General features: G+C 43.0%; 1 protein-coding gene across 1 annotated transcript; it reads right to left on the bottom strand.

The window, feature by feature from the left end:
• Nucleotides 1-237: 237 nt before the first annotated feature.
• Nucleotides 238-1,870, bottom strand: LOC145803568 (uncharacterized). Its single transcript, XM_082896874.1, has 2 exons — nucleotides 862-1,870; nucleotides 238-335 (listed from the first exon to the last, which is right to left on the bottom strand). Exons 1-2 carry the CDS (start codon nucleotides 1,868-1,870, stop codon nucleotides 238-240), a joined length of 1,107 nt encoding a protein of 368 aa, XP_082753000.1.
• Nucleotides 1,871-13,843: the final 11,973 nt, after the last annotated feature.

Below are 13,843 nucleotides of genomic sequence, written 5' to 3'. Positions count from 1 at the left end.
TTAGTTTTCTTGCAGCCATGACGAGGGCAAGGATAAGGTTCTCCAATCAAAGGTAGCGTGTTTCGATGTCGGCCATTACTTTGCTCACATAGTAAACCGACCGTTGCTCCCCAATTTCTTCCTTTAATAATACGATGCTGACCGTCTAGTCGGATACCGCCAGATACAAAATGAGGAGATCGCCTACCACAGGTGTTGCCAAGTATGGTACTGATCGGAGATAGGATTTTAAGCCGTCTAAAGCGGCCTGGCATTCGGGTGTCCAGTCAAATGCCTTGCTTTGCCAAAGTGCGTGAAAGAATTGTCGGCGGCGGTCTGTGGAACGACTAATAAACCTGTTGAGTGCAGCAGCCATTCCCATCAACTTCTGAACCTGTTTCACTGACTGAGGGGAGCCAAGCTCTAAAATTGTCGTTATTTACTTCGGGTTGGCTTCGATTCCGCGATTGTTGACGATGTAGCCAAGGAATTTGCCAGATCCAATGCTGAATGCACACTTCGAGGCGTTCAACTTCATTTTGTACTTTCGAAGGATGCCAAATGTCTCTGCCAGATCGACTAGATAAGAATGCTTTTCCTTGGATTTGACCACTATATCGTCGATGTATACTTCCATAGTACAGCCGAGTTGTTCCTTGAACATTGCAGTCACTAGTCTCTGATAAGTTACCCCCACATTCTTCAGCCCAAAAGGCATGACCTTGTAGCAATAGGTCCCTCTTGGGGTGAGGAAAGCGGTTTTCTCTTGATCCTCCGAATGCATGGCAATTAGATGATAGCTCCTATAGGCATCCAAGAAGCTCATGCGTTGATGATTTGCTGTTGCATCTACAAGTTGGTCTATTCTAGGCAACGGAAAACAATCTTTGGGACAAGCCTTGTTTAAGTTTGTGAAATCCACACAGACACGCCAAGAGCCATTCTTCTTCTTGACGACCACAGTATTGGACAACCATGTAGGATAGGTTACTTCTCGAATTTCCCTGACGTCAAGTAAACGATCTACTTCTTCAACAACAGCTAAAGTATGCTCCGCGGCTGAGCACTGACTTCTCTGAATAATCGACTTACATTTTGAATCAACGTGTAAGTGGTGTTGGGTCACTGATGGATCCACTCCTGGCATCTTATATGGGGACCATGCAAATGCATCAATATTACTGAGTAAAAAGGGTACCAACTCCTGCCTTTCAACTATATCCAAGGAAGCGCCGATCATGAAGAACTTTTCAGGACACTTGTCTATATCGACCCGATGCCGGGCTTCAGTTGCCTTTTCTCTTGGAATCCTCCCAACGTTTTCGAGGCTCTCCCTATCCAGTATCTCAATGGAATGCACTTCCACCTCCCTTGGTCTTTTCGCAGCCAAAAGATAGCATGCCTGCGCCGATTTCTGAGAGCCGCAGATTTGTTCGATTCCGTATTCAGTCGAAAAATGAAGTAGTTGGTGGTAGGTGCTTGCCACGGCTTGTATCGTATGCAACCAAGCTCTGCCCATGATGAGATTACACAGTGAAAGAAACTTGACAACCAAAAATTCCACGTCCACTGATCTGGTGCCGGCCCGTACGGGTAGTGTGATTTTGCCCAGAGGGTACTCTAGATTAGCATTGGAGCAGAATAACAAATAATTCACCGAGGACAGATCCGAGTCGGTAAAGCCAAGTTTGATGAAAGTTTTGTAATATATTATTTCTGAAGTACAGCCCTGGTCAATGAGAACACACTCAACGGTGAATTTGTTGATGCGTAGCTCGATGACGAGGGGCTCGATGACGAGGGGATCAATGTGGGAGAGGGTTATTACAGCTAAATTACTATCATCGAAACCGATCCTTCTAGTGTCAAGGGGTCGTTTTGCTAGCGTCATAGGGCTATGTGGGCTTGACTAAAACTGTATTGTTTGTACCTTGGACGACACCGGCAAGCTGTATATCATATGAATTACACCCAAAGGGGGTGACTGCGGCCGTATGGCTACTATATTTGTTGAATTCTTATTTCGGAGGTATTGCGTAAGATGGCCATCTTGCACCAATTCTTCCAGGTGATCTTTCAATGAATAACAACTATCGGTGTCGTGACCGTGGTCTTTATGATATTCGCACCGTTTATCTTGTCTTCTTACATCGGAAGGTCCTTTCATCTTGGGTAGGCCACTTGAAGAAGGGAAGATGTTGTACTTTCAGCAGGATCTTACTGATCGACTCTGCTAGCTCTGTATATTTCTTGCCTGAGCGCCTTGTGTGCCTGTTATCCACTTGATACTATTCATTAGCTCGATGTGAACAATGATCGTTTGATCGACGCATATCACACCTTTTATCTTGTTTAGGTTGGCTCCGCCGCTCTTGGCTTTTTGATGGCACGATGCTAATTGGTTAAACAATTCTCGACGTGGCCACCTCAACGGTTTGACATTCAGCTTTAACCTGCAGGGCATCGTCTTCAACTTTGCAGTACTCTTCGACCTTCTTCATTAATGCCCAGACGGTTTTGGGGGGCCGCCTGGTTAAAGAACTGCGAAGGGGGCTATCTGGATGCAATCCCATCTTAAAGGTGGTGATGGCCATGGAGTCATTTCAAGCATCGTCTACCAGATTAAAGCACTCCCAATAGCGGGTAGAGTATACGTGAAGAGTTTCTTTCGGTTTGATTTGCATGGCCCAGAGAGAGTCATCTTGCTTCGGCTGGACCTCATTAGTGATGAATCTCGCCCTGAATGACTTTCGGAGTTGGTGGAAGTTCCGAATCAATGTCGGCTCTAGTTTATAATACCATCTCACGACCAATGGTCCCAGGCTGCTTTGAAATATTCGACATATGAGGGCTTCGTCGTTAGCATGAAGCTTCATCGCTTGCTTGTAATGACGAATGCGATCAGTGGGGTCCGACTTTCCATCGTAAAGATTGAACGACGGTGCCTTGAACTTTTTGGGAAGCATAGCCCTTGCAATACGGTGCACAAAAAGGTCATGTTTATCTTCCTCATCTGAATTAGTGCTTCTCCTTCATTTATTTCGTACATGTGGACTTCCCTCAGATGAGCTGGATACATCGGCGCGTCCTTTCTTTCTGGGTTCAGGCGATGGTGAGTCTGAATCACTGTCATTATTGCGTTTCTGGAGTCGACATCGTCGATCATCCCTCTTTCCTGAAGGTCAAACTCTGTCTTGGCATGTAACTTGTTGGGATTTTGCCACCTCTAAGGCCAAATCTTGGTGCAAGCATTCATTCTCAGCCATCATGTTCTTAAGCCGCTGTTCATTTTGCTTTGCTTAATCCATAATCACCTGCATTGTCTCTTGCATTGAAGTCGAGGGTGAGGTCTGAGCTACTGAATCAAAGTTCAACGCACATCGCGCGGCGATATTCTCTGGCCCCAGAATGTTTCATGGAGTGTGGTCGCCTCTTAGTGTAGTTTCGTCAGCGACTATTGGAGGATCTTTTGTGACGCTCGCCATGAATATGCTTGATTATTCCCACAGACGGCGCCAATTGTGGAGAAGTAGATTTGGAAATACTCTTGTATCCTGATGAACGTTCTTGATCCTCTAATTGACACCTAAAAAAGGGGATTAACACTCCGGTCGGGGGTGCCGGAATTAGCACTCCGACGGACAAGTTAGTATCTCTCTCGAGTTTGCTTGTAACTTAAGTTTCTAAGATTTTTCTCACACATCTTTCTTTGACTGATGCTCCTCTATTTATATTTTTCTTTTGGGCCTCAGGGTCGGGCCCACCCTCAATCCATTGCACGTTTATTTAGTTGGCTTTTGTTCAGCTGGTTCTTCGGCTGATTAGTCTATTCGGTCTTGCGATCATCCAAGATGGAGCCGAATACAAATTACATCCTTGACTGTCCTCATACCATCATTCGGCTTTATTGCACGTATACCAACAACATCCGACTCCCATACCAGATAAAGGGATACCCGAGATGTTTGTCACCCGAGATCACCAACCAGGTTGTCAAGCTTGGAACAGTTGGAATGATGCAGCCTTGATAAAAGACAACAAGTACAAGTAAGGAAGCAATACTTGTTGAATGTTATTCAAAGAATTTTTATAAAGTGCCCGTTGGCCGAGATCACAATAAATGGTGAAACTACGAGGTGACCAACTAAGGGTGCACCCGAGATGAAATGGATTCAAGGTAATACATATCAGATGTGCTTTAACTCAAAGTAATTACACAGTTAAGGGGTACTTTGAAGAATTGCAATAATATTCCAAGTATGGAAGCATACAAGACAATTAAGGTAAATGAAGCACAAGAAGACAAGCATTCAACACTTAGGCAAAAATAAAGCATGCATTCAAAGAGAAAACTTGTTCAATTACAGAGTAGAGGGCACATCGACCAGAATAAAACTGACATTGTTTAAAAAGTTACAACTATTCAAAGAAAAAGTACAAGTAAGGAAAAATTCTAAATACTATGATCTTGGGGATTTTCAGCAAACTGTCCTGCCTCGGTGGTTGACGGTGTTTTAGCCTTGGCAGACAGCTGGTCAGGCTTCTTGGCAAGCTTCTCAACCTCGATCTCGACATCAATTTCTCGAAGGGTCTCGTCTAGACTCTTCTCAAAAATCTAAACCTCAACCTCAAAAGTTGACTTTTTAGGAGAGGCACTTTTGGGAACGTCCTCCTCCTTATCCTAAGTTAAGTCTAAGACTTGATCGTTCAAAATAGAGGACTTGGTCCTAGAAGCAACCTCCTCCACCTCGTTAGCCTCCTCAGCATCGACCTCTTCCTCTTCGGCCTCATTGTCCGATTCTTTGGGAGTGTGAGGGAAAGGCACATCGAGTTGATTGATATCTGAGAGGAGAGGGTCCATAGGGACAGAAAATTTGTTAAGGGCTGTCGTCCAGCCAAGATAAAAGCCTCAATTGCAGACTTGGTTGACCTGGGCTTTATAAGTGTCATGCGCGTCGGCTTAGCCTTCGGCGTAGGCCTTTTTATCAGCCGCCTTGATTTCAGCCTCTGTGGTAACCAAGGCCTCTTGGAGCTCAACCTCAGCCTTGGAAATTTTGACCTCGGCCATAGCTTCAGCCGCCTCAGCCCTCTCCTCGGCTTGATCTTGCACCTGTCTCACAGCCTTGGTCTAATCCAACAGAGCCTTGATCTTGGCCTCGGTGTTGTTAAGGGAGGCAAGGAAGCCTTCAGCTTCTTGGGTCTTGTGGTCCAACTTTTTCTTGAAATCCTTAGCTTTCATTGCAAAGGAGTGAGTATGTCGAATGGCCTAGAATGAAATAAATAAACAATTTAGTAACAATTATTTAAGTACAGGAAGATAAAGACAGCAAACCAAAAGAATACAAGTCTTGAAGACTTACCAAGACGGAATGCTGTATCATCAGCGCAAATTTCTCGTACTTGCTGATCTCTGCTATGCGATTCAGGTCAGCCGATAGAAGCACAACGATAGAGAGAGCGACGCTAACCTCAATGCCGTCGACGACATTATTGCTAGCTATCATCAATTGATCCCCAACCATAATTGCTAGAGCCTAAGGCTCATCGGCTTTGAAAACACTTGGTCCCACTACACCTTCAGACCTCAACTTCTTTGATTGTCGTTTGTCGGATGGCTCAGCCTCAACAAGCCTCTTCTCGGCGGTAGAAACGCTCTTCTCAGCCTCGACCAACTTTGAAATCAGCAATGTGTCCTCTGAGTCAGTAGGGACTTACATTACTGTGGCCTTTGCCTTAGCTTTTTAACTCGTTTGGGTTTTAGCTGGGGTTGGGATTGAGATGGGAAAGAATTGATGGTAACAACTCCTGGTAGGTCGACTAGGAGATACTCAACAATAGCCTTACTTTGGCCCATCTCTTCAGATGTGACAACGATGGTGACCTTGGTGCCGAAGTGAATGGCAGGAAGAGCAATCGGTGGCTTTGATGTATCGGTCATCGAGATGTCAGAGCCTCGATGTCTTCTACTACGTGTTCTTCCAGCAAGAGTGTTCGAAGGAGTTCGGCGTCGGTGCTGGCGTTGGGATGAAGGGGCAGAAGTGGACTGTTGGTCTGCTGGATCGGATATAGAGGCCTGGTCTGGCCTTGTTGATGAGGTAGCTGGTAGAGTTGTGGTAGATAAAGGAGTCCTACTTCATTTGGGAACGTCAAGCAGGGATGACTTGTAAGTCAGTATGTAATTGAGTAAGAGGGGGCTTTGCGCTTCTCAATTGGCAAGCCCAGTAGCCTTTCCAGATCTTTACTGGGGATAAAAGTTTGGAGGAAGTCCTCTGATGGTTGGGGAAGAACTGCAAGAGCGAGAAGCAAACATTATTACAGACAAGAGAAATAAAGTGACATGTCTTAACAAAGATAGAGTTATTGGGTGACTTAGTTCTTACCCTCGTCCTCTCTAAAAATTGCTCAGCACAAAGGAAAGAGACGAAGATCGTCATTAGGAGCAAACTCCCAATTGCCTGAGACGATCAAGTAGTCATCTCCAGCACCCTTGTTGGAGTCTGGGGGGTCGACTATAAGTTTGAAGGCGGTGGATCTAGGCTTGAGGTAGTACGTGTAATCTTTCTTAGACTGAAGGCCACACATGGTATAACAAAATTGGATGTCAGCTAATGTAATCCTAGCTTTTTCTCAGAGTGCCAGTTCGATTATGTCGTTGATAACCCTTTGATAACCCTTATGAGTTAATAGCTAGCTGCATAGGGTTAAGTTTTTAATAATGAAGGATTTCTCAGAAAAAAAAATGTCTAAAGGGAGCCGAATTCTGCACTCAATGAGCGTTACTATGGGGAATGGCATGGAGTCCTTATCAGGCATGATAGAGTCCTACTTTTCAGCCAACTTCATCTGGACATCGGCTGGGATGGAGAACTCTTACCTGGAGTATTCTAGTTTGGTCGGGGTGTCTACCACCCTCCACCTAGACATACCCATGATCTCGGCTTAGAGTGTTTTGTGCTAGAAAAAAGAGTCTGGTAGGGACTTGAGAACCTCGGCTAGACCCTAAACAGGCACTAGGGTAAGGATTTTGAAGGTCAAAGGGATGTTTCAGTTTTTCCTAATTATATGGTTTCTAGGCAAATCCCAAGCCTAAAACCTAGCACACAAATGAAAATGAGGAAGAATCGGAGGCAAAGATCTGGAAACAAAGCAAGAAAAACAAAAAGAGGAACGTAGTTTAGAATCAAGAAAGAGTCAGAGAACAAGAAAACAGATGTGCACACACAGAACAACGAAATCCATGAGCATTAAGTAGGTGAGTGCAAGGCAATGTGCAATAATCACAAGCAAACACAATCAGCATTCTAGTGATGAACTTCGAAGCATAGCCCAGATTCGAGAAACAAGAAATAATTCATAGTGACCAAAACATGAAAATAGAAGAGAAAAGGAATACAACTACGAATACAGATTCAATGGCAACAAATACAGTGTAGATATGTGGCAGATTCAAGACTAGGGAGCTTTTTGACGTGAACCTTTTGGCATATGATGTGGTCGATGATGGAGCCAAGATCCCAAAGGCTAAATCTGCCATAGTTCTCTGAAGATCTTCAATATGCTCAACAACTCAAGAGTAATGGGTTCGGCCATTGGTGCCCGTAGTGTATTTAACCCAACTTGGTCATGATAAATTGGTTGGGTTAGACTCTTTGGCGTAGGTTGGACTGGAATTGGGCTATTGTTAAGTTTTAGGGTTTGAGATGATTGGGATTCAAGTGCATCCATCATGCACATGTCTGTACTTTCTGGAATAAACACCGCAGGCTTAGTTAAATGGGCTGGGGTGATATATATACTGGGGTCGAAGGTAGAAGGTAGTGTATGCATGAGGTTAAGGTGAGGGGGAGGTACTTGGTCATGGATGGGAAGTGGTTGGTGGTAACATTATGTTCTTGAGGTGGAGCTATCGTCTGATTGTCGATGAGATTCTAAACCTCATGACGAAGATGGTAGCAATGATCGGTGCAATGATCCTGCTATTAATGGTATGCACAGTGTTTGGTGGGGTTATGTCTAGCAGAGAGTGGGGCAAAAAGAGGTTGGGGAACAAGGGGTTCGAGATAACTTCTTTCCATTAGGACTTTTAGTGCGCTAGTTAGGCTCATACGGAGGGGGGTGAAAGTTCTACCTTGAGCTCAGGTTGGGCTGGCTGTTTGGAGGTTGGTAGTGGCAAAGGGGTCAACAGTTTTGGGATCGGTGGCAATGGTCTTGATTTTAGTAAGTTTGGGAATAGTGCTACTGCTAGGATTAGTACTCCTGAAAAACACCCTCCTTGTTGGTTCACTTGTTCTAGGAATAATCCCTTTGTTAAATGCGCTTTCAATCTGAACCCCCAATTCATGCAAATTTTTGAAAGTGAACAGTGGAACGACTATTAACTTTTGTAACATATTAGGCTCAAGGTTCTACACCACTATCTGCACTTAGTCCCTCTCAGAAGGTTGATCTATCAATTGTGCTGCCTTTGCTCTCCACCTTGCAACAAATTCCACAAAAGGTTCTTTAGGATTCTGGTGGGTTACTTCAAGTTCTTACATGGTCATTTCAATTTGGGTATTGTAAGAATATGGATTAACAAATGCCTTAGCCAAATCTTCCCAGTTCTGCTTCACTTTATCCTCCAACTTGGCATACCAAGTAGCTGCTATACCCGATAGGGTTCTTCCATACAGAGAGAGTTTTTAAGGCTTAGTCAAACCCATCGGTTTTAGGACGTCCGAGAAAAGCCAGATATCTACCATAATACATGGCATTTTGAATCTGTTTGGGAGCCTTACGGCAGCCTTGATGTACTCATCCTCAATGTCGGGAATAGAGTTAATTCCCTATGCCTTTTTGAATTGCTTCTTAAGGTTAGCAATTTTTAACAAGGTTGGGTTAAGATCATTAATATCAAGGGGAAAAATCCCCTCAATAGGCTACACCAGGGGCCTAAAAACTCCAACTTAAGCCAATCCTTGTCAAGGATCCAGACCTTGCAAATCTTTAGCTGGCAGAGGTGGGTCAAAGTTCGGTTGGGGGCCCAGGACTGGATCTGTGGTAGATGCCCCAGATGGACGTTGCATTTCAGCAATGGTCTCATCCTGCATGGCAATTCCCTAGTTTAGGGCCGTTATCATGTCCACAACTTCTTTTGGACTTTGAGCTATCACGGGTCTGCTGAGTTGGCAATCGGGGAAATGGATGGGTGTAATTTGAGGGCTAACTAACAAGGATTTTAACTCGATTATACTTGATGTATCTAAACTGGATTAGTTCAGATGGGTTCAACTGGATTGGGCTTTTTTAGAATAGGCCTTTTGGCATTGGATGGATCTTTTATGAGTTGGCCTTTGGGGATTAGATGGATTGGACCTTTACCAAGTGGGTTTTTTTTTTCTGGGATTGGATGGACTATGATGGGTTAAGGCTTTCCGGGTTAGATTGGGCTTGGCCTTTACTGAGTTGAGTATTGTTCCTTCTTTGGCTCAAACAAACGTAGCATTAAAAACAAATGCCCCCATCAGATCAGGGCACTAGGTATGTTGGTCAAAACAAAACAAGATACAAAATTTGGCCTTGGTTTTGTTTCTGATATTTTTCCACCATATCAAACACAAACCCCTGGATTTTCACCCAAATTCTGATTCTGATATAACCCTCAAGTTTGAAAGGAATCGCCTTAAGATTAAGACTCTCCAAGGAATGCATCACGCATTGTCAAAGATTTCATATTTTGCACAAAAGCATTCAAAACACCCCTAGGGTTTCCCTATCCTAGCTTTGGAGTGATCTATAGTTCCACTACTCAAACAAGTGGTTTCACAACATTCTGAATATGGGTGAGCTTCCTATCCTAGTTTGGAACAGTCACTACAGCCTACTACATGCACTAGGTCGATTGGTCAAAAAGGGTACCTTAGCAAGATTACTTAATATACCTCTCACACTTATCACCGAGAAGTGAAGGGAGGATCAGGCAGTACAGCGATAATCTAGGTCCAAGGGTTACGTTTCCAACATGGCAGAGCCCACGACCAAACAGCCTTTTGGAAAGCTTTTTAGGCAAGCCATCTAGGAATAGCAGATGGAAAACACAGTGACTTAAGAACACCATGCAAATGCAATGCAAAGAACATATATCTATAAATAAAATGTCACATCATGAAGTTCAAATCAAGTCCTCTAAATCCCCAATGGAGTCACCAGAAACTATAGTTTGCTTTTCAAATTTCTCGGAGGGGTTTAGTCTCCTCAGATACGATAGCCCTACAGTTCGGACACCCGTGGTTCTAAATCTGGTTTTACAAGTGCAATGTGAAATAGATAAACACAAATGAGAGTCCAAATCCGACAAAGTTTAGAAAATCCATTTAATCATCAGAGATGACAGAAATGGACTGCATTACCAGATTTCGGAGTCGCCATCTAAATATTTTTTAAAAATTTAGGAAACCCGTGACTCGTGCCAAAGGCCACTTGTCCATCATCACCAAAGTGTCTCGGCTCAGGAACTTAGGTATGAGAAGGGAAGGTCATGAATTGAGCAACCCACTCACCCGATCAAAGATCGGCCTCTACTAATCATGACGTAATTTTCATGTGCATTATATGCTCTTGTTCTAATTTATTAATGCAAACTTATTATGTGAGGCACACAAGTATAGACGATTTCAACCACTTTGGAATGCTTTGATTTTATGTTTGTTTGAAAAGAGTTTTGGATATGTGCTACTTTGAAAAAGTAAGCTCACATATACATTAATCAAATCATCCCAATATAAGCGAAAAAAAAGCCTTCATCCACAAGCATTCAAGAGGTATATCAAATAAGCACTTAGCCTCATGGTATTATGCTTAATATGGCGACACTAACATACATGCAATATGCTAAAGCAAAAGCGCTCACGTAGTACTTAACTGAGGCAAGCCAAAATAGAAAAAAATAGTTAGCAAAAATGCATGCTCTAATATGCAAGTGACTAATGTGACACACACAAAATACAACTACTAGGTTCGGTTTATTAACATGGCATATGGCCCAACTCAAAGCATGCAATAGCGCACGTATTCAATTAAGTAGGAAATAAAAAACTAGGTTTAGAATGATGAACCAAACCCAATGCATGCAAAAATGGATACAAGTCATGGTAATGGTATGAAACCAAAATATGATGCTACATGCAACCATCGTAAGCAAGCAAATAAAAGGGAGAAATAATGGGAGTTAGAAGACATACACAATATTATAAATGTGCCCTCATACAAGAGGGTTCGAATGTTCGAATTTAAGCAAATTATTACAACACCAAATTAACTAATTGAACTAACTATTACAATAACTAAATTTAACTAGCTATTACAAATTCGAACAAATCCAATTGATTACACAAACTACTATCAAAGCATTAATTTAAAGCACCACGAGAAGTGAAGAGTCGCAAGCGCACGAATGAGAACATCCTCCCAGAAACCTCTCTATTTTGGTGCCAAAAACTGTTCTACTTGCAGTTAGAAAATTAATCTGTTTGTGCCTTAGCTTCTGCTTTGTTCTGCCACAAAAATGCCAAAAAGTTGGCTGGCCAGCCTTGAAAAGTGGTCGGCCATATAGAGTTTTGGCTGGCTGGCCACTGCTTTTAAGGGATGTCCTACTGCTACAGATTCAAAACATAGCAAAAACAAAGTGTTTCCAGGAGATGTTTATCATTTCTACCTCTCCCTATCATGAAACAGATCAAGAGAGGAGTAGACCCGATTCACAAACTATCAATTGTCGCAAAGTTGTTGCATGACGATCCATGAACCAATAGGATAAAAGCTCAATAAATGAAAATGAAAGACCAACAAAACCTCTTCCATATCATGGAGTTACCTCAAGGGAAGCGGTAGACATTGCTTCTCGAACCATTAACATTACTAAAGAGTATGTAACGATTCAAGACTCAATGAGTTCAATATAATGTCTGATTGAACCCAACTCAATTTTATTGCTCTTTTACTTTTTTTTTTGTTTCAATTTTAACCTCTTTTACATTACCTTGCCATTTGTAACACGTCCGCGAGGGACCCCGCTACAGTTCGGACTCGATTTGTGTCACGGTTCTTAATCTGAACCAAAGAGTACAAATCTGACAAATCGTTTTGAGAAAACAGATTTTTGAAAGAAGTGCCAAACATGGACTGCTTTGCCAGATACAGAGTCTCCACCTAAATATTTTATTTTGGGGGGAATTTAGGAAACCCTGACTAGGTGCCAAAGACCACGTGTCCGTCATCACCAAAGTTGTCTCGGCTCGGGAACTTGGGTACGATTGGGGAAGGTCAGCTATGAGCACCCCCTCTCGCCCGATCCGAAGATCGGCCTCTACTAACCATGATATCCAATTTTGAAAACGTTATGCGTTCTTATTCCGATTATTAGCCTAAATTTACTATGTTATGCGCACAGCAGACAAGTATAGACCAAATCGCCTAAATTGGAACAAAACATTTCATGTTTGTTTCGGAAATGGTTTGCTACTCACAAGTAGGCTAAAATGCAAATTTTGCCACCCTCAAGTGGGCTTTAGAAAAAAAATGATTTTGCCACTATCTAGTGGGCTTAAAACTCACAGTTTTAATGCATTATTCCAATTTAGGTGATTCCACCTCCATCCATAGGCATTCAAGCAGTTATATAACATAAGCAGCTGGCCTCATGGTAATCATGCTATCATGGCGACACCCACACGCATGCAAGGATGCTAAAGCAAAAGAACTTACAGAGTACTCCAAGCCAAAACAGAAACTAGTTAGTAATCATATGCATGATCCTAGTTCATGTTAAGATGGCTAATGCAACACATACAAAATGCAACTAAGATAGGCTCGGCTAATCTACAATGACATGTGAAATCCTACAACTAACACGTATTCAATTTGAAATTAAAATACAAATGCAGTTAGAGTGATGCGCCGAGCCCGATGCATGTAAGACAAATGTATGGATGCACGCATGCATAGCATAAGGTATGCTAATTTAAATATGTCCTAGTCTACCATCATAAGCGGGTAAATAAAAGGGAGAAAGAAGTGGGGGTTAAAAGACATGCACACACGCACCCACACTTATTACACAATTGCCCTCACTCGGAGGGTCCAAATAAATATTACAGTCCGAATAAATAATACTAAATTAATTATTACAAAATTGCTAATCTAATTAACAAATTAAATGCAAAGAGAAGATGGCCGCAGCCCCTGCCTCGGGATGCGTGAATGATGCATGCTCGAATTTATCTTGCCCCGAAAGCCCGTACCATACCACTGCTGCCTCTGTTTACACTGCCCTGCTTCTCTGAAAACTGCCAAAATCCTGGGACAGGTTCCCTGAACCCTGTAGGACACCATCGCCTGAAAGGAATACCCACCGGCCATGGAACTTATCCATCGGCTGGGGTTTCATATTATCGGCCACCAATCCATGGCCAGTCGGCACTTTACACTGCCGGTCGGCAAAAACTCCCTGCAGAAACTGGTTTTTGACAGCAACAAGGACAGACAGTGTATGGCATGGAATTTCAAGCAAATGTATGCACGGGCACACTCCCTATCATGCAAGGGACTCAAGGGAGCATGACCCTTGACCCTCGGCCCATCAATCATGCATTTTGATGCGTGATGGCCTAAGGAGCCAAGGTTGCAATTCAATGAAAATGCATGCAACATATAAATGAATACCAAAACCCTATCATGCCAAAGTCAAGGGCCTCGGTGACCGAGAGTTGAGATGCGTTACATCACTTGTAGTATGAACACTTCTCCCCCCTCTCACTTGGTTTGACACCCCAAACCAAGCAATGCAATGCATGTTATGCAAACATGGCTCGAAAATGCAACATATCAC

This window comes from Camellia sinensis, chromosome 12 (assembly GCF_055761805.1).
Source record: "Camellia sinensis isolate YWXY chromosome 12, ASM5576180v1, whole genome shotgun sequence".
Classification (NCBI taxonomy): Eukaryota; Viridiplantae; Streptophyta; class Magnoliopsida; order Ericales; family Theaceae; genus Camellia; species Camellia sinensis.
Note: the sequence above shows the minus strand (reverse complement) of the source record. Positions and strands in the feature narration are given on the sequence as shown.